At 39.6% G+C, this 21,038-nt stretch overlaps 1 protein-coding gene across 2 annotated transcripts in view; it reads left to right on the plus strand.

The window, feature by feature from the left end:
* The window catches only part of gabrb4 (gamma-aminobutyric acid type A receptor subunit beta4), a 52,523-nt gene extending 33,402 nt beyond the window's left edge, over positions 1–19,121 (plus strand). Inside the window, exons 4-10 of one of the 2 annotated variants that reach the window (XM_040181319.2) lie at positions 180–400; positions 4,884–4,966; positions 9,415–9,552; positions 11,252–11,404; positions 11,706–11,962; positions 12,584–12,673; positions 12,970–19,121. In XM_040181319.2, the coding sequence (XP_040037253.1) occupies positions 180–400; positions 4,884–4,966; positions 9,415–9,552; positions 11,252–11,404; positions 11,706–11,962; positions 12,584–12,673; positions 12,970–13,323 (1,296 nt within the window). In that variant the 3' untranslated portion in view covers positions 13,324–19,121. The remainder of the gene's footprint in view (positions 1–179; positions 401–4,883; positions 4,967–9,414; positions 9,553–11,251; positions 11,405–11,705; positions 11,963–12,583; positions 12,674–12,969) is intronic. The other variant, XM_040181320.2, reaches the window with a different exon arrangement.
* The last annotated feature ends 1,917 nt before the right edge of the window (positions 19,122–21,038 follow it).

A 21,038-nucleotide genomic window follows, 5' to 3' on the forward strand; every position in this document is an offset into this window, starting at 1 on the left:
AATAAATATTTTGATACTATATTTTGTCTGTTAGTACACACTTTGTGCTCTCGTGTGTAGCATACATTAAAGGTTTTCTTTTTCATGACAGCTTTTTCTGCTAAATGATTCCCCTAGCTCATGACCTTATGTAAAGCTGAGTTATCTGTGACTTCACATACGTGTTTTCTTCTCCTCAGGACTACACCATCACAATGTATTTCCAGCAGAGCTGGCGGGACAAGCGCTTGGCCTACAATGAGCTGAAACTAAACCTGACTCTGGACAACCGTGTAGCAGACCAGCTTTGGCTCCCTGACACCTACTTCCTTAATGACAAGAAGTCCTTTCTACACGGTGTGACGGTAAAGAACCGTATGATTCGACTGCACCCAGATGGCACTGTGTTATACGGACTGAGGTAAGAACGCTGTGCACTCTGTACCCAGTCCTGTTTGGTCTTACTTTCTCCATTTTAACATGCTTTTGCCATTTGAACCTGAGCTACTGGAACCTGCTGCAATTCCCAGATTATAAAGAGAAAATAGAGAAACATTACAAACATATTTTTGTAGCTGGATAAAGCACTAAAGATATATTTACAATATACCAGTATTGTATCACACAGCAGTAATACTTGGCTCATTTACCAGCACACAAGCGTAGCAAAATCTTTGCATGGGCAGAACTGTCACGGTTTGGGTTCATGTCTGGTTTTATTTTGTAGTTTTCTGCTTCTTGTCTCCCTGGGTAACTTCACGTCCTGCCTTGTCCTGTCATCCCCTGTGATTGTCTGATTGTTTCCACCTGTGTCCAATCACCTGCACCTCCCTAGTGTATTTAAGCAGTGTGCATCTCTTGTCACTTGTCGCGTCATTGTCTATGGTCCTGGATGTTCCGACTTCCTGCCTGCCTTATTTCCCTGGTACCTGTATGCGTTTTTGCCCCTTGGCCATTTTGTGTTGGAGTTTATGACTGTTAAAGTCTTTTTGCTTTTGACGTCTGCATTTGAGTCCTGCCTTCCCACGCATCCCTGACAGAATGACGCGACCAGTGACAAGAGACACACACTGCTTAAATACACTAGGGAGGTGCAGGTGATTGGACACAGGTGGAAACAATCAGACAAAACAGCATTCAGAAAACGGGTCGATAGCGTCACCTGTATTTAGAAATGTAGAGCAGGAGAAAATGCTTCTTGGAATATTAGTCCAGAGAACTCGCTGTCATTGACGGAGGGAAATGATGAGTGATATTGCTGAAGACCCGGACAAACTCATCCAAACCCGTCACTGCGCCAGAAAATCAAGATCAACACTCAGAGTGTTCTGGTCTCAATTATGACACATCTTTTTTTGGCAGGAAAAACAGACTTTAAAGTTTTATTTATAGATTTAATAGTCCAAAAAGTTCTATGTGTGACTCAGGAAAAAAAAAAACGAAACAATATTTTGAATAAAGAGGGGCACATTAAATTCAGGACTCTTTGTCCCAAAAAGGCTAAAAAAAGGTTCAAAATACTCACCACCTCAATGTCCCAGATCACTGCGACAAACTAGACAACACAGTCAACAGTAAATGCGCACAGAGGGACCCAGCTAGATTCCCCCGAGAGGGCTAAAAGTACAACAGCGTCCTGAGCTTTGTTCAAGCTCAGAATGGATTGGCATTTTTCTCAACAAGTCATTAAAATAAAGTAGTTGGATGGAGGCGAGGAAGCTTTTGTCCTGTGAGTAAAAGAAAATGGCAGCGACAAGGTGTAGATCATAATAATGAATTATTATTGCAGTAATCACTATTCAGAAACTCTGAATTGGTTCTGACACAAAAACAGATTTGATGCAAAAGTTTCACTGTAACCAGCATCCACAGTATTGCCAAAAGGCAGATGGCATCAGGCCATTCAATCTGTACTCAAGGCTATTTTTTTCCAGGAGTCATTAGAAGCGGTGCATAATCTACACGGCATGGTGATTTCAGGACAATTGCAGACCTCCTGTAAGCATCCAATTAAACTGCTTTGGGAAATGTTTAACTTTGCCCAAGGGTTGCGTGGATATTTTCCCCCCCAAAATAATAGATGTAGCTGTAACAATATATTTTGTTTTCTTTTTTTTTAAATTCATATAACTTCTGTTCCTCTTGGGTTTTGCCACTTGAGAGTTTACTTAAATGCTTTTCTTGTAAAGACGCCTGTTTGAGTCCATCCAAGCTGCTACACTAGTGCACAGTAGAATCTAAACTGAGGACAATCACATTACACACACTGCTGGACCTACTGCTACGCTCTCACCTATCCACAAACTGGGAAATGTGCTGATACTGGTATTTGCCTCCTTTTCTTTTTAACCATTATTTACCATGATTCCTAGTGCTTAAAGGGTATTTAATCCAAGCTCTGTGTATTTGTCTTGAATGGCCTATACTGATTTTGCATTCATTTTGAGTACAAGCTCTGCTGCTGTAAAATTGATTTTTTGGTGACAGAATTACCAATAATTTAGTATTTCACAAGTGAACATATGCCCAAAATAACTGTCTCTGCAGTCTCCATTAATTGTGCCACTGAAACAATCAATGGTGCACCGGCACCCCAAATTCAAATATGCTTTTTGTAAAGCTTGCTAAAAATCACCCTTTTGTATACTTGAGATATACGGCTGTTGGTGGTTTATTTGTTTGTTAAGAGGGGGGAGGGGCCAGACCTGAAGATTGCTGAATGGTGCAGAAAAACTAGATTATTCTAAACGTCAATAAAAGAAGTCTGTGTCAGTAGAAAGTGTCCAGCCTCAAACTTGCAAATGAGTCAAGAGCCTGATAAATGACTGTCAATCCGGGTTTAGTTGTGCATATGGTCCTCCGAGCATTGAGGGCTTTTTTTGATGTAAGCTTTTGCCATATTTCTCTCCAATCCAATCCAATCTTGTGTACCTCTGTGTAGTAGACCATGGTGTAGTACTATGATCTTATGTGGTAAGCAGGCTGCCTTACACAGAGGGATACATGAGCAGACTGTGTAGGTGTCAGAACCATTGCTCATATATCTGAGAGCCTCCCCGTCTGTATGCTCAGCCTCTTGGATCCACCTCCAGGTTGCTCTTAGTTGTCACGTAACGCGGAAACTATACATAGTCTGAAAAGCCTGAGTGGCCTGTAGGAATGAGTAGAACTCCCCTTTTAGCTTTTTAGATTACAGTACGCACTACAAGTAAACCTATTTTTTTCTACTGAAATCATATTAGAAAAGTTGGTATTTCACTAGTATTGCACATCAGAGGCGTGATCGTCTCTGGTTACTTCAAGTTGCTGAGCAACATCTGCTGACTAATCCAAAACTCAGGCCCCTGCTGTGAGATGTCCCAACTTGAGCCTACTAGAGTCTGTCCTGACTTGTTGACTGTCGCACATAAAGTCAAAAAAGTCAGTGGTTTTTATTTCCATCCAACTTTTTTTTCTAGAATCTCATGATTGCCCAGTGACCTTTCCTATCCATGTAATCAGGCATGAGGTTATCTCCTCACAGCGTGTGCCGGGAGGCGCCCTGCTGTACACTTGGAGCCGAGGAGCACTGCGAGGCATCAGGGCGGTGCAGCACAACACAAACAAACTGCAGTTTGAGCGGCTTAGTGCTTGAGCAGCAGAATGCAGCTCAGTGTCATTGTGGATACCTGCAAAACATTTTTGTTTTTGTGTTATTTGCTGTTGCCCTTTTGGGCCAAGCCGCCGTAATAGCTCCAGAGGCTCCACGTGCTGGTGTGCTTATCCGGCCCAATCAGCCCAAGCAGACCATAACCCGCGGACGGCACCTCCGTTCGACCCACCAATTTACAAACTCTGTGTTCAAGAAATACATTTTTCAATGCAAACAGTTTTTTATCTAGTGCAATGATAATTCTAAAGTTACAGTTAATGGTGGCGCACAGTTGCTCACGGCTTTACTGTAAAGCCACCGCCTGTAGCAGCCTTTCATTTAAACATGATTGATAATATATAGAAAATGCGAAACATGCTTTAAAGGGTAAAACTTCATTTTACTATCATTATACGCTGTGTCAGAAGCCACCAGTACTTTCACAGGGGAACGAGCTGGTGGCTTCTAACACCAAGACGATGAGCTGGAAATTCATTTTTCTATTTCATTTACACAGGAGGCCAGTAAGCGAATGAAAGCTAGTACGATGAACACATAGCAGCTGGTATGAACATCAGAAATGTAATTACTAAAATGTGCTGCACCGGTAAATATTTCAGTTAAATGCCAAAGACCCCTACATGTGTAATTTGTAGCCAAAGCAGTTTTTTCTTGGGCTGCAGGGTTTATTGATATTAACAAACTGCGATGCATACATATTTTCTAAAGCTACCTGGCAGAAATTTCCATCCTGGAACCGGCAATAAATAAAGTGCATCGACAAAATTGCAGATGCCGAGCAGCGAGTGATCCATTTAAAAGGATATGTTTCTCAAGACTGCTCACAGTAACGTAAAAAGATAAATAACATTAAAAGAACCTTGAACATGAGGAAAAGTACTGAGAAAAAAACAACTCTCCGTTTTAATAAAAGAGAGCAATGGGTTGCGGCATGGTCCTTTACACCATCACCCTGAACCATGCATGTGATACATGCATTTTGACACACAAAGCACATTTGCCAGTCTGATGTTGACAAATGTCCTCCGATAATATGGGTTTAAAAGCTACCTGTAAGATGGTTTCACGTTGTAAAACAAAAAGCTACAAATTAATTTGTATGAAAATGCCGCTTGACCCAGTGGTGGACAGACTGGTGGTTCATCACGATGTTCAACATGTTAGTCTTAAAGTCAAGTCTTAAATCCTTTTTCTATTAATCTATGTCATTACGATAACACCCAAGTCTCTGTTCTGTATCTGTTTTTCTTAGAATAACCACCACTGCTGCTTGCATGATGGACTTGAGGAGGTACCCTCTAGATGAGCAGAACTGCACTCTGGAGATTGAAAGCTGTGAGTTTGATTTGACATTGTCTCTCAAAACTAAGACTTAAACAATGCTGTTTGGTAATCATAAAATTGTTTAAAAAGTTACACTTAATTCCTTGAGTTGGTCATGGTAAGTACATTTTACAAAATCATTAAGAGGTGTCATTTGTGAAATATTTGGTATCATTTGTCAAATGAGTGACCTTTGGAGTTGATGACCGCGATGAAAAACTAGTGATGAAATCACGGTGCTTCCTAATGGTGCATTGATTAGTATTTCATCCATGTGACAGATGGACCGGCCCACAACTGAATATTTGAGTGTAGCGGGCAAACTGCTAACATTCATTTTTGGGATCTTACTTCATCCTCAATATGGCTCCTAACATATATTATATCAACGTCATGGTCAACGTCCATAACGAGGTTATTGTCTCATTTAGCATCTGACTAATCAAAAATGATTTATTAGGAAGTGATCAGTATGTAGATATTTGCCATAATAATAGTAACTTCCATTAAATTGTAATGTACTATTTTCCTTATTTTGGGAGCCTCTTGAAGGAAGTTAAGTCAGCTGTTTCCATGCTTCAAGCTAAGCTAGGCTGAGCTAACCATCTTCTGGCTTTATGTTTATTTTTTCCATACAGATTCAGTCGTATTCAATCTTCTTATCAAACTCGATTTAGTAAAGTCTCAAAATAATTCTCAAGTTCTTCCTACATCATTTTAATTCAGTTATTCAGGAAGTCCTGGTTGGCCTGTGGATAATTTTTAAAAATCTTATGACCCATCACTTTTCCGTAGTATGCCCCGTGGCTAATAAACTGGCATGTATGTGGGAAATAGGTGGTTTCCTTTAAGATTAGAATAATAATACCTTCACTCTTGACAAAATTGCAGATCTTACACAATATCACACAATATTCAATGTACATATCATGTCTGTTTTGATTTGGATAAATCAATATCCAGGAGAAAAAGGTGCTAGCGGTGTAATTAAAAATTGTATTTGCTTGATCATTTTCATCGACCACTCCATCAATCAGCCCACTTGCTCCATACAACAGATTAGTGGTGCTTGTTATTCAAGATAAAACTGCAGAGTGTTTACCCTCGGGACATTAGGCGGCAATGAAATATGGATATGCCAGGAATTAAAAAATTGCAAGAATATCTATTTATGTTCATAGAAGAAGCGGCGCTAGTGGGAGTCATGCACACAGCCCTCACTTTGATTAAGCAGGCAGTTGTTTCAATTTCACAAACAATGTCACATTTCCTTACCCCATAACCTTGGAGGGAGATTTAATGTTAATGAATTCTGGTCCTTTGGTGACGTTAATGCCATCCAGGTCTGGATGTGAGGTAGTAGAATTGAAATGTACCAACACTACCGGACTGAGAAATGACTCTGCAGTGAATGCCTACTGGCCTATTGACATAAATCTTCTGCTGTGGTCACTTTTTGTGCTGGGAGTTGAGAATGAGTGTAACGGCCATGCCAGGTGACATGTGTTAATAAATATTCATGCACCAGTTAAAACGTGCATTGATAAAAAGCTCCATAGGAGTCTGAACAGTAGAGCAATGACATTCCACTTAAAAAAAAGATGATTAATTACTTTTAGAGGGGAAAATATTTTCGTTTTGATGTGTCACAAAAACGTACTCTAATTAGAGTCTTGAGAAATCTGCATAGGGTGGGGGTCTGATTAATATTTAGATGTCTCACTAAAGTGAATGATAGTCATATCCTACCAAAATCTGGCGACTTCCAAATTTTAAAAAACAGGCTCTATTAATAGTTTGACATGTCCTTTGATGGCTAAATTTGTATTGCGGATACAAGTATAATTTTGGGCCTATGTGGCCCATACTATGTGGCCCATAGTCCATGGGCCACATAGTATGAATCAGTATCAGTATCAGTATCAGTGCAGTTGTCCTTTTGAGAAATTGAATGCCATTTCTTTGTAAATTTGATAATTATTAGATTTTTTCAACTACAATTCAGTGAGCAATCAGTTAAATACAGGGGGATACTAATAATATTGGCAATGATGATTCAACACTTTAATCTCGATGGAAGTTCTGAACATCGCTAAATCTCACTCTGAGTTTTGCCCCCAGAAAGCGGTTGTGTTATTGACCCACGACAAAGATTTTAAAATATGTCACGCATATGTTGCCTGTAGCTTTTTATCCATGTATTGCAACAAATGGAAATACAGTTATACTTGCAGCTTGTGGCTTCGCTCTTAGAGTCCTCCCCGGATTAGCCTAGAAACTACTAAGCCAAAACGGGGAACGGGTAAAAGAAATCCCCCAGGTTTACAGGAATGAGCTCAAAGTAAACTTTGAATACCATTTCTACCATTTTAAAGATAAACTCTGAACTCCAAAGGGTGGAGGCTGCAGTGGTGGAGGCAAAGCTTTTCCAGCAGTACGGCCTGTAACAGCACTGGTGTAGAACGTTTCAGTATAAAGAAATTTAAACGAACCTCCAAGTGAGAGTGGGCTATGATTGGTGTCTGGCCGATTGGAAGCGATGATTCAATCGGCTGGCTGTCAGCCGGTCACACCTGGGGGCTCAAGACGCAATGCTCCAAATGTAAATTTAAAAAAGGACAATATTTCACCCATTGATCCATTTCAAGATGATCACTAGCAAATTTTAGAGAAGCATATGTTATCATATGTTATCATTCCGAGTCCTGTTCCTGTTGAAAGAGTTGTTGATATTATTGTTGCCAAGTTATTATCATCATATTATCATATTATCACAATAGTCTCCAAAAGTCAAGACACCAGGGGCCTGTTTCAATAAGGAGGTTCAACCAACTCTGAGTTAAAACTTGAACTCTGAGTTGACTTACCCTGAGATGGGAAACTCTGAGTTTTCGGTTACAGAACAGCTGAAATGAGTTAGTTCAATCAACTCTGAGTTGACCTACTCTGAGTTAAGCGCGTGCACCACAACTATAAAAAGCCATTATCAATGGAGCGCAGATATTACGAGTCACCATGGCAATAGCGCCAGACAAAAAGAGGTCTTCATATTTTTCACCAGCAGAACTGGATGTGCTTATGAAAATAGCTGCTCGAGTCAATGCGTAAGTTTACATTTGAATTACTGTTATACAGTGTTGTGTGTAATTAATTTCTATGTAATCTAAAAACTGTAATTTAATTCCGTAATTTAAAGTAAAATCTGATGTAATTGCATTAAATGCTGCATAAACTATAAAGCAATTATGTATAAAACAATAGTGGATTTAACATCAAATTTAAAAAGATATATTTTTTCAAGAATAATTCATGCAATTGTATAATGTTTATTTGAAAGCATTAAAAGTGCAGTTTCTTGTCTCTCCTTGTATTGTTCAAGTGGTTGAGGTTGATATGGGATTTAGAAAGTAATTAGTAATAAGTAGACCAATACTTTCTAGAGATAGTCATTATTACATTAATCTAATTACACTGTTGAAGAAGCCAGTTGTAGTTAGTAATATAAGTGACTTGCCCAACTGTTATAATATCAGAAGTGAAACTGGAAGAACAGTGTGTTATTCAACCTAATTTTAATTTTCATGTAGGTGCAATCCTGCAGGCATTAAAAGAACATGGCAGCAGCTGAAAATGAAATATAAAAACATAATTCAATTTAGGAAATAAAGAACACCATATAAATTGCTGTGATTTTGTGTTTATTCATTTTTATTTTATTTTGTGGTTGGTTGGTTGTGGTGGTGGATATAATGTGTATTAATCTGTGAAGACATTTCGGCATATCATATCCCGGACTACCCTTCCCTCCTGGAAATCTGCCGGGTTGATGGGGTCTTCCTCTGGGTCTTGTATTTGTAGGGCAGGGTGTTGCTCCCCTCTAATTATGGCAATTACAGGATCGTCCATAAAAGGACATGCCATTTCATTCACTTGATTTGATGCGCTCTGCGTGACTGAAATGTGCGCAATGAATGAATACCGAAAGAATGAATGAGGTGATTAAATACCACTTCCTCTTTAAAAAAGGGGAGGAGACGAAATAAACTCTGGGTTTCCCGAAGAAAACCTGCTCCCGACCAGGTTAGGTTCACAGAGTAAGTTGCCATGGTAACTGACTCTGAGTATAAGTTACCTCTCTTTCTGAAACAGGCTTGACTTACTCTGCTTTCTCAGGTTTAACATACCTCCCATTCTGAAACAGAAAACTCAGAGTTTCCCTCATTTCAGGGTTAACATACTCAGAGTTTTCACTTAACCTCCTTTCTGAAACAGGCCCCAGGACTGAATATGCTGCTACGTTGCTTAGCTCTGACCCTCCACTCACTATCCCTACTCTTGCAACAGACTTTAAATAGAAACATGGTTATCTTTAATGGCCATTTTTTCACCACGCTTAAACACCACACGTGTTCTTGTCCCCTCTCTTCTCTTGCCCATAATTTGCCCCGACCTTGAAACAGATGGATATACCACGGATGACATCGTGTTTTTCTGGCAAGGAGAAGACAGAGCAGTGACCGGCGTCGACAAGCTGGAGTTACCTCAGTTTTCCATTGTAGACGTCCGTTTAGTGTCCAGGGAGGTGAAGTTCGCCACAGGTAAGGCTGATTTTAAAAATGCTTCTTAACTGCACTGCACACCGGGGTTTTTTCTATTCTTAAATAATCACATCTGGATTGCGTCACCACTGTGATTTCTGTAAGTGGGGGCATCAGTACATGCATCATTGTCACTGTGGGGAATATGATTATATTTACAAAACAATTTCCTTTTTGCTCCAGCAGATTGTTGGTGGCCATTTCCACAAATTTACAAAATGTTCACTGACTAAGAACAAAAACAAAATCAACCAATCCTTAGCTTGTGACACCTACAATATTTAGATTATATCCTCATTGCTCCTGTTAGACACACATGGGATGTAGAGTTGTTGTTACTTAAAGACAACTTTGTGGTGCTTTTCTCAGAATATTTCAATGTTTTTGTCTGTTGCACTTTTACTTCAGTGGGAGCTTTAGGTTGGCAGATTTATTTTCCCTTTCAGACAGAAGCAGGCCTATGGTTTTCCTCGTTATGTTTAACTAAGCTAAGCTGATTGTATATTCTTAGCAATATGATATAGTAATATTTTAAGCATATAATATATAAAATAAAAGTAAAGAATCTGATTACCTCTTCGACCTCTTCGACCTTTGAGCAAGAATACCAGAATTTAAAATTCAGCACAATATGCTTTTGATTATGTTTGATCTCTGAATGACTGTATAGCGACGACTCACTGATTTTAGACGAGTTCAACCGTGTAAAAGACGCAAGAAAACTAACAAAAATGATGCATTTCTAGATAATCAGTTTTCCTCTTGATGAAGAGAATAGTCTTATATTCAAGTTGAATTCTCATGTTTGAATTTAATGTAACGTTTAAACATTGGTCACCACCATTAATCTTGGATGTACTTGGGTGATCTGAGCCATGTCTCTGGTGTGATGAAGTATATTTGCTATGGTATTGATTCATTCAAAGATTTACAGGAACATGGAGATGATGAGGTCATTCATCATTGTGTATTCCCCCCATAGCATACAGCCTTTAAGATATAAACCATCATGCTTATCTGAAGTGTCTCTCTGGTGACATATTGGAAATACATCTGTAGATAGAATACCTACAATCAAATTTAACTATATTTAGTGCAATTTGTATTGTTTCTAAGCCTGTCAATTTCTGGTATAGCTGAAGTACAGAGCTCCTGCCATGATGTAAATATAGCTGTATGTTGTGGTTGTTTGAATTAAAGTGCAGTCAAAAGACTAATTCATGTCTTGGCACAACCAGCAGATATTTAGCTGTAAAATACAATGGAATGAGTTTCCCCCCTTGTAAGTCCAAAAGGCGAGCGATGCATTAATGGACCTCTAAAATGCCGCTTTGGTAATGTTTAGAGGACAGAGAAAGTGTAAAAGAAAAGCAGAGCAGCTCTCTGTGACAATTCTCAGAGGGATGCTGGAGCTGCCTGCTGAGATAGGGGGTTGCAGAAAAATCTGCCCCGTTTGCGACTTTCTGCCATGTTTAATTGGAATCGAACCTGTCCCTGGAAAGGAATCCATCGCTTTGGGGAAATTAAGTGCTCTATCTGAACAAATGGAGAAATGACTACCCTGCACGTTGTGCAGACTTTGAAACTCTTACGTTGCATCAACATCCCCCAACCCGCATTCACCTTTTTTCCCACTGATGTGTTTTCACTCTGACTCCCTGCCCTTTCCAAACTGTCACTCCATCCTTTCTCCTTACAGGTTCATATCCAAGGCTTTCGCTGAGTTTCAGGATTAAGAGGAACATTGGATATTTCATCCTGCAGACATACATGCCCTCCATCTTGATCACCATCCTCTCCTGGGTCTCCTTTTGGATCAATTATGATGCCTCTGCAGCTCGTGTGGCCCTGGGTAAGAAAAAGTCACCACCGCTGTATTATCAAAGTAGACAATTGTCTGTGTTACAACCCAGCTAGCAACACTGCAGTCATTGTAATGTGCATTGTTTACACACACCGGTAAATTAAACCATCGACTGCATTCAAGACCACAATTGCTGACACACTAACGTTTCAATGGGATGTCCTGTTTGTCGCGTAGTATTTGAGAGGACTAATTGTGAGTAATGATGTGAACACTTATTCCATCTCTTATCAACATCTTCTGTGTGTGACGGCTAATTCTTTGTTTCTGTGTGTGCTGTTGTGCTCAGGTGTGACAACGGTGCTTACCATGACTACAATTAACACCCACCTTAGGGAGACTCTCCCAAAGATTCCGTATGTGAAAGCCATCGACGTCTACCTCATGGGCTGTTTTGTGTTTGTGTTCCTGGCCCTGCTCGAATATGCCTTTGTAAATTACGTGTTCTTTGGCCGGGGCCCTGCGCAACAGAAGAAAATCAATGAGAGGCTGAACAAAACCAACAACGAGCGCACAAGATACGAAGAGAAGCGCCTGAGGGAACAGGTTCGCATCTTCATCTGCTACCTCTCTTTACTCTGCGTGTCAGTCAGGGCTTAAGTACGAGACAGCCAATGTTCTCCCCATAACACTTCTGGCCATACTCTTTTTATCCAGCAAGTAACTCATCTTCCAAAAGTACACTGATGCCACCGCAGGACGCAAAAAAGTATATTCACCAACCATCATCCATTGCTTCGACCCCGAGCACTGAATGCTTTTTATGGAGCACAGCCCTTTTCATTGAGATAGCGGATCATCTAGCCAAACAGTGGTGTAAAACATTCTCATTTCTTATTTAGGTTGTTGTCTATGTTTATGCTGCAGGCTTCCTTCATTCTCACTCTGCTCCCTTATGTTTCAACGTGTATTTTCAAACTGAACTGCAAAATCTATATTAAAATGTGGGCAGTTTTGGTTGCAGCGAATGCGGCGTTGGTCAGACTGAATGAAGCCCCCTTCCCAGTTTTTTTTTGTGTGTGAAGTATTAAATGCTATACTAACTCAAATGTGTTGATTGTTCACTTTATGTCTAATGCATTGTGTAATTCTGACAAAAAATGTGCTTGTTTGCCAGAACTCTATAGCCGTTTTAATGTTCTCTTCATTTTTCTTTCACATTGCAAGGACTCCATTTCCGCGCCGTATCAAACCAACACCTTCAGGTCATTTACACAGCGAAGAAATCTGTATCTCGAGGAACAAAGAAAAGTTGGGGTACATTATTATTTAGAAATCATATGAGCTGTAGGCCAGCACTCACAGTAAAGTCAGTTGATTAAGGCTATTCCAATTACTTGTGTCACTTTTTTTTGTGAAAAGTCAGTTATAGATATCTGTATGTAGAAGCTCTTTATTAACTATTTGTGTGTCATGGAAGAAATCACGTTGCATTACAGACAGTTTCTGGGAGGGGAGGGAGGGCTTGACATTCATGATATAGGGGAATTTGGGGCTACTGCTTGACATTCCAGCCCTTCTTGACTCTTAGTGTCTTCCCCGTCTCCTCGCAGGTGGATGCTTATGGAAACATCCTCCTCACCACACTGGAGATGAACAACGAAGTGATGCCTTCTGACGTGGGAAGCAGCGTCAGTGACTCTCGGAATTCCGTCATGTCCTTCGACAGCTCCGGGGTCCAATTCAGGAAGCCCATGGCTCCCCGCGATGGCTTCAGCCACCACTCGCTGGACCGCAGCGCCATGCGGAGCCGGGCCAACTGTCGGCTACGACGACGCTCCTCCAAGCTCAAGTTGAAAATCCCAAACCTGTCAGATGTTAGCACCATTGACAAGTGGTCCAGGGTCATTTTCCCTATCACCTTTGGATTTTTCAACCTAATCTACTGGTTGTACTATGTGAATTGATGTGCATCCCACTAGGAATCATGGGCCATATTTTGAGAGCACATTAATTTGGCTTTGATACAGTTCCAAAATATGTATAAACATATACAAGTTGAACATATGTATATGCATATTTATATATATTATATTTATATATACACCTGTCAAATCTGAAGGACCTTTCTGCTGTACAAAGTATTAATAGGATGACTTGAATGTTTAAGAAGAATTGTGGGAGAAGACTTTCAATGCTTTTGAGTTTTTTTTTCCTCCTGAAAGAAACAAAGAAACAAACAACAAACAAACACAAAATCCCACCTGGGGGTTTCGGAACTAAAGACTGCATGATATTTTTGCTAAAAGTGGAAGTTGAAGCTCCTGAGAGAGAAAAAAAAAAGATGTCTCAGAGTCCCATTGACTTTTTAGTGATACTTATTGTGATCAAAAAATTCCTCTACTGCAGCTCATGAGAAATCAGCGGTGGCTCGTCTGTTCAGGCATCAGCTGAGGGAGACCCTTGACACCCGCAGCCGCCCTCACCGAAACCCCATCCCCCGACCCACGACCCCCACCCATCGCCCTTGGACAACATGCACGGAGAACATCCGGTTCTACTACTGTACAGCAACCTTGTTTGGATTATGTGTCGTACCTTGGGTTTTTTGCAGTGGTATCGTTCTCTTTATCAGACACCAGCGCGCTGGCCTGATGGGCTCCACTAGAGGCTCGCGTGGATGGGATGTTTGAACCGCAGCATTCCCGCCCAGTGTCAACGCAAACTTGTGTTCCTTTCTCTTCTCACGTTATTTTTAGAAAACATGTCCTTGGTGGTGGGGGGAGGGGGGTAGGGTGGGATGAGGGTATTTTTCATTATGGTTAAAAACAAGTGCTGATTATTGTAGATATGATTTTGTCTTGAAAAATACTGTGATTTCAGAGAGTATGGGAACGTGTTCTAGAGCTAGGGGCATTATGAGATAAAAGAGTCAGAAGTATGCATTTCTCATTTTGATTGTGTGAAAAAAAAACATACTCTATACATTTTATCATTGAATATTTTCATGAAAGTATACTTGTAATGTTTATTTCCTCCTATTGATGGATTCTCACGCTATTTAGACGCAGCGTTCATTGACGTCATATTCCGCTTTGTGTTTGCTGAACGGAAACGGGAGGAGTGCTTCTGTGACTTGTTTGAGATTATTCCACAGCAAAATTGTGAGGTCATGTATTTATATTCAAAAGAGTCAACATATCAGCCCGCGGTTTGACCAGTTGTCATTCAGTATTCAGTATTTATTTGTTTGTTAGTTGAGCATTTGTGGTGGAGTCGCAGTTTGTAAAGGCAAGATTATTTGATTGTGATGTTAATGGGCAGCCCGGGCGGAAGGATACAACATTTCACAACTTTAACTCGATCACTGCCATCACGCTTAACCCAGACGATCAGAAACATACGCATAATCGGGAATGATGCACGATTCTTGGCAGAAAATCTGGCCTATAAACCATCTGCATTACTGTTTGGTTTTGCTTTCAAACACAGAAATTTACACAACATCTCCAATGCTCAAGTTGGAAGGAGAGGGGGAAGAGGGAGTATTATAGGATATTGAATTTTTGGGGGGACATTAGACGGATGTATGTTTTTTGGTTGGAATGAAAGTTAATGAACTTGGGAATAATTCAGACCATTAGACAACTGAGGCAGATGGACGGTAGACATTAAAAGGGGAGGAAACACATTTGAACAAATCCTCCCGTGCCTGTTTAGCTTCAGCTGTAGTGGAGATCAGCGTCTTGTGTCATTTTCACTTCCGGCACAAACAGACTCTGCTGGGAGCAGCAGGCTCTAAACAACCAAATCTACCATTGGGTCTCACAGTGATTCATTAGAATACACAGAGCAGAGTGGGCCCTTGGAAACACAAAGAGAAAAGAGAGGGGCTCCTGAGTAATCCATATGTCACCAAAAAAAATTAGTTTAGTACTTATTTTTGTTTAAATTCATTGCATAGCCATAATAGTGTTGAAGCTAAAGCAAGAGAAAAGAATCCCCTTAAAAAAAGGTTATCCATAGAAATATAATAACATTATAGTCAAATTAAATGAGAGTAACAGAAGGACATACTGAAGTGAGTGTTATGTTTTTGTCTGCAGCTGAACAATCTGTCATTTGTCTCTCAGTCAACTGTGAGGTCCAAAGGATTTCATGACCAAAACATAGTGAAAAGTCTTGAATGTGAAAAAAGACTATTTGTTGTTTTTTATGACCAAGCTGAAAATATGTCCACGAGTGCCACAACGAACAAAAAAAGTAGCTTCTATTCTATTATATTGAGATGGTGGCGGGTAAGAGTAGCGGCTGAAATGGTGGCCTTTGTGCACAAATTCAGAGTTCTTCAAAATGTTGGGAGTCAAGATTGAAATGCAACAAATCTTGAACACGGTAGCATCATTTGTTAAAGCGCGTGTGTCACGCTAGTAGCCCCGTATGTAGCCTTGAGGCGCTAGGCTCATGCACAGCTGAGAAGTGGTCTGTTAAACTCACTTCTTTCAAACTCTACACGCGGACTCAAGTGACATCACTTGTTTAGCAGACTTCACACAGCTCTTTCTGAAGCCACAAAAGGCCTCATACTGCTTTCTTTCCTCCACATATGCAGTAGTTTTCCCCAAAATCTGTAAACAGAGCTTTGTGTGAAAGATAGAGATATGCAAACTCAATACAAGATATAATTCTCTTCGGGCAAATTGGGTTTTGTAATGTGCAAAAGAGCAGATCTTTATTGTGTTCCCACGGTTTATGTTACACTACCGTTTGGAATCTGAAATTCTAAATCTCAGGCCCAGGTGGCATTCAGCCTCTTTTGAGGTGGTGATTGCCTGGGTGTACATTCAAACTTTCAGGCAATCTTGTTCTTTAAAATAACAAACAAAGGAAGCCGCTAATAGCTAGTGGATAATGAATGCAAGTTCATTCTAATAACACCCTTTAACAAATTTGTTTTCGTCCAGGACTGCACAGTAACAGCTTGACTAACTGTAATGAGGCAATGTGATGGATCTTTACAAAGAGCAGAGTCGGGGTGTGAAGCCATGGGCCGTACAGTTTTGTTCCAGTGCACAAAAACCATATATTTATAGAAATACGGGGCTTAGAGGGAACCGTAAGTGTTATTTAAAACAAAACAATCGAACATTGAAAGAAGCCAATCCATCAACTATGTGCTTGCTCTTACATTTTGTAACGCAAACTAACACGTAGAGTATAAAAATCTCATTCAGGTTGGTTTATCCCCAGAAATGAATATACAATTTGTTTTTCTTAATATAGCTGATGCATATCTTTAGTGCACTCCATACCCACATAGTGGAGAAACTACACAGCCCTTTGCATGCATGCAAAATATACTCACCACTCATTTCACCGAACACGAAATCAGCACATTCACCCTAAAAGCTGTGAGGATTTTCTGTCATATGCTTTTACGTTAGGATACTAGCTTATACAAGAGAGAAGAAGGATTTCTTTTGACACATATGTTCAAGGAGCAAAGGAGGAGAAAAAAAAGTGTTGAACTGATTTCAATGTGAATTTTCTTGCCTCTAGTGTATATGTGTAATTACATGTGAATTGTACTGTAAATATGATATCTTTCACTTAATAGTTCTTAATGCATGAACAAAAACATGGCAGTTCGTAATACCAGCTAGCCTCACTGCTAATGGCATGGACAGCTTCTCTAGCATTGGCATACTTCTGCAAACAAAACCTAAAAAATGAAACACAAGAAATACATGGTGTCAACAAAATAATGGAGAAATCAATGCAAAGTCCTCTCACAGGGAAGGAGTTTCTGGCGGCTCTGAGCTTATATTGGTTCACCTAGTCCCTCAAGAACAAGGCTAACGCTAATGCTGCTGGAAACTACTGGAAATTACAGTAAGCCTTGGTTCTCTGTCAGCAAATCGGATGGTGCCATCTTGAATGAAATTCTCTCATTGGGCTTTTCCCATTTACAAAATAGAATCTAGGATTTGTGGCAGATTGCAGAGCGGTATACCTGCAGCGTTTGCCTCAGCCGTTAACAAACAATCGATAACAATATTAAGGGCGTGATCGGCTAGCTGGCTTATAGAGGCTAGAGGAGCAGGATAGCCTTAAGAAGGCGAGTGGTGTGCTCTGTCCTGTTCCTCAATAAGACAGTCGTATGTGCCCATGAGCAAGGCACTTAGTCAATTGCCCCAGTGCAGCTGCTCAATTGCTAAGAACAGAAGTTTGTTCCCGTGGAGGTAAATTATCTTTACCTACAGTATGTGAGGCAATCCATGGGACGTTGTCCCCCAGATTAATGCAACTAGTTAAAAATGTTCCACAAATGCCCCTTGGTTTCTGTTGAAGTAGCCAGATAATGTTGTGTGATAAAACTTCTCATCAGTTTTACAAGCCGGGATCAAAAATGGTAAAAAGTAATGAATTACGTCTTTTTTTGTTGACCCGTCTTCATGTTAGGCCTTTTCATCTGGGATTACACCACTCCCCAATAAAAGATGTGCATGAGGAGTTATGAATACCACTGAGGCTAAATGAGTGGACCACAAACATACAAGAAAATTTCATCCACCAAGCACCAGAACGTGGCTGACAGACTCCTCCATGTTGGAAGAGCTTTTGCTGGTGCATTCATTATTTTGTATGTACCTTGTAGGTTTTGTTTTGCATGACCTGAGTTTTGAAAGGTTTATTTTAATTTATTTCTACTCCACGCCATCCGATTCATCTTCACAGCCAGGAAAAGAAAGATCCAGTGTTTACATGCTCAAATTGCACTTGTTTTACAGCCAGCTTTTCAAATCTTGTGATCAAACTGTTTGTAAGACTGGAAGAAAAATGTAAACGTGTAGAATTTACATGGAGTGATTCGTGTCAATCATGAATATGCATCTCTATACAGTGTATTTACTGTAAATCACACAAATTGGAATACATGCACCAAGTGCATGCTGTAGATTTATAAGGTTCAGCATAAGCATTAACATCAATTGCCCTTCAACTACAAAGGATGTAAAGGATGCTCATCAGTAGCATCTGAACGTAAGCCATGTGATTGCACACTGAGTGAGTGTTCCCTGTGTATTCTCTTCAATAAGTTGCCTCTAGTTATGGTCTGTTGTTGATTACTGTATGATGATGCCAGCAAGAAGCTGTCCTGATTCCCAGTGACACATCAGTTTACCTCCCTCCTTGAAAATAATACAAGGGAGACTAACTCATCTTTGACCAGTGAGTAAGAAAGATTTTCCAACACTTTATAAAAAAATGGCAACGAGAAGAAAGAAACCCACAAGACCAACAGTCCGTTTTTTTTCAAAATGAATTAGTAAATGATTGGGTTCATTTTTTGTGTTCACTTCTGATTTATTGTATTTGTTGCATTCGTTATGGATTGTTATACTTACTGTTGTTGTTTTATCATAAGAAGGAAATTAATTTTTATCTGGCACTGGAAGAAAAATGCATTTGGTTTTTGTACTGTAATAGTTTTGTTCACATTGGGCGCTTATTTGATTCAGTTGTTTAATAAGGTGTATGATTTCATTTGGAGTATCAGTACTCATGGAATCAACATTTGTGTAGTATGAAGTTGTATTTTTTTGTCAGTGCAAATTAATGTTATAGTGTCAATCAGCTTTTCTAGGTGTTTGAACAAAATGTGTTTTTTACAAATACAAAGTGTTCAAGTATGTGGTATAAAAAGGGTTATCATTCAAACAACAGACTTTTTACAAATAAAGGCTTATACAGTAAAGGAAAATTAATGTCTTTTCATTTGCCCTTTGAGGACTAATATACTACACTGTTTCATTTGATGGCTTATTCATTTATTTTCAGATATTAGTCCACAAAAGGTAAATAGGATACAATGTTGCAAATTAAGAAGACTAAATCAGGTATTTGCCGTTGCCATGCCAGGTTGTTGTCAGAGCGTTTACCTCTTAGTTGGTGTCTTGCTTTTGATAGGAGCTTTGGACACAAATACAGTCCAAACACAAACATTTAATAAAAAATAAACATTATCTTATCCTTTAATTTGATTAAACATTGCGCTTTAATGAGAATATACCTCCTTTCATACCCTATTTCCTGAATAAAGACACAAAGTGACACCCTCTGTCAAGTGTAATATTTCAACCCTTCAATTCAATTTTTTTACATTGTAGACAACAAAGATAAAATTATTTACTGCTGGACGGGTTGGGCAAAGTAGCGTTGATCAAAATCTGTGTCAGCTTGGGTTACGCACCTACAAAGCACAAGTTAATTAACTAGTTTTGTTAGAGGGACAGATGCAGTTGAAACGCTGCTGACATTTTTGTTCCTCTATTGGAGGACAAGAGGATTTATATGGTAACACATTCTGGCTTTTTTTGGAGCAGAGAACAATAATGATCCAGTAAGACATTTGACACATTATGGTTCCCAGATAATGTTTCTAAAGATTAGGAAACAACGTATTGCTCTCCAAACTAGCTCACTGATTTTATAGATTCATAGGAAAGGAAGTTTGAATGTCTCTCCCTCCACTGGTCCAAAGCACAATCTCCGTCTAAAAAACTACCAACATTTAAAGAGCTATCACTCCAAATAAACCAAATACAGTTTGAAGGATTTATCAAGTGCTGTGGTTGCATATTGCAACCAACTGAACGTTCTTTGTGTGCTAATAAGCCTGTAAAACAGCTATGGTTGTTGGCACCAAAAACACAAAAAATGGGAATGGCCTCATCTAGAGCCGGTTTGTCCATTTTGTTCTGCAGAATCACAGCGGTGCAACTCCTAGAAAAAGATCCACTACAGAGGAAACAAAAACCCAATCTAAGTAGATAATGTACTCACTTAAATTGAAATAATCTGTTATCTGTTTAAATCAGTCATATTTGTAGACACATCTGGAAAACCAAGATCTAACAGTTCAGATCAAATTTTTCATATATTCAACCAGGTATGGACGTCCCAGGCCTCACTGCGTATAGCAATGTTCACTCCGAGTCTTTGTGGATGTCCTTGGGGTGTTGTGGTCTCCTTTCACATTCTGAAGATATGGTAGGACCACTGGAGACTCTAAATTGCCTGTAGGTGTGAATGTGTGTCAACATGCGTGTTAGCTATGTGATAGACTGGCAACATGTCCACACCTGACACCCAGTGCATGCTGGGATAGGTTCTTAGTTCCCAGTGACCCTTAACAGGATAAGCAGTTAGGAAAATGGATAAGTAGTTTTATATTAGTCAAACTCTGAAATAAATGTGTGTATGACAATGTATTCATAATGTATATAACGAGAAAAAACAATGGTTAGCCTATAAGCTGCTAACCAAACTCAACACGTACCAGAATTTAATGTTAGTTGCATTGATGACTTCATTAATGATTTTGGATTTTGGACGACACTGATGCATCAATGTCCTCAGGAGCAGGGTGTCATGTTTGAATTTGTTTCTTATAGTCCCTTATGATTTAAAAATATTATTATAATACTAATACCACACAGTCCAGGGCATTAGAGATCAAATGTAATGCATGTTATGTTACCAAGCTTGTTCCTTGGAATCCTGCCTGAAAAAACACAAACGTATTTCAAAAGCACACTGGGTGATTTGGAGAAACTAGCACGAGCACAGCGAACGAGCACAGCGGCAACAATACTAGCATGCAGATGTTCAGAAGCTT

The sequence above is a fragment of the Gasterosteus aculeatus genome, chromosome 7 (genome assembly GCF_964276395.1).
Source record: "Gasterosteus aculeatus chromosome 7, fGasAcu3.hap1.1, whole genome shotgun sequence".
NCBI classification, from domain to species: domain Eukaryota; kingdom Metazoa; phylum Chordata; class Actinopteri; order Perciformes; family Gasterosteidae; genus Gasterosteus; species Gasterosteus aculeatus.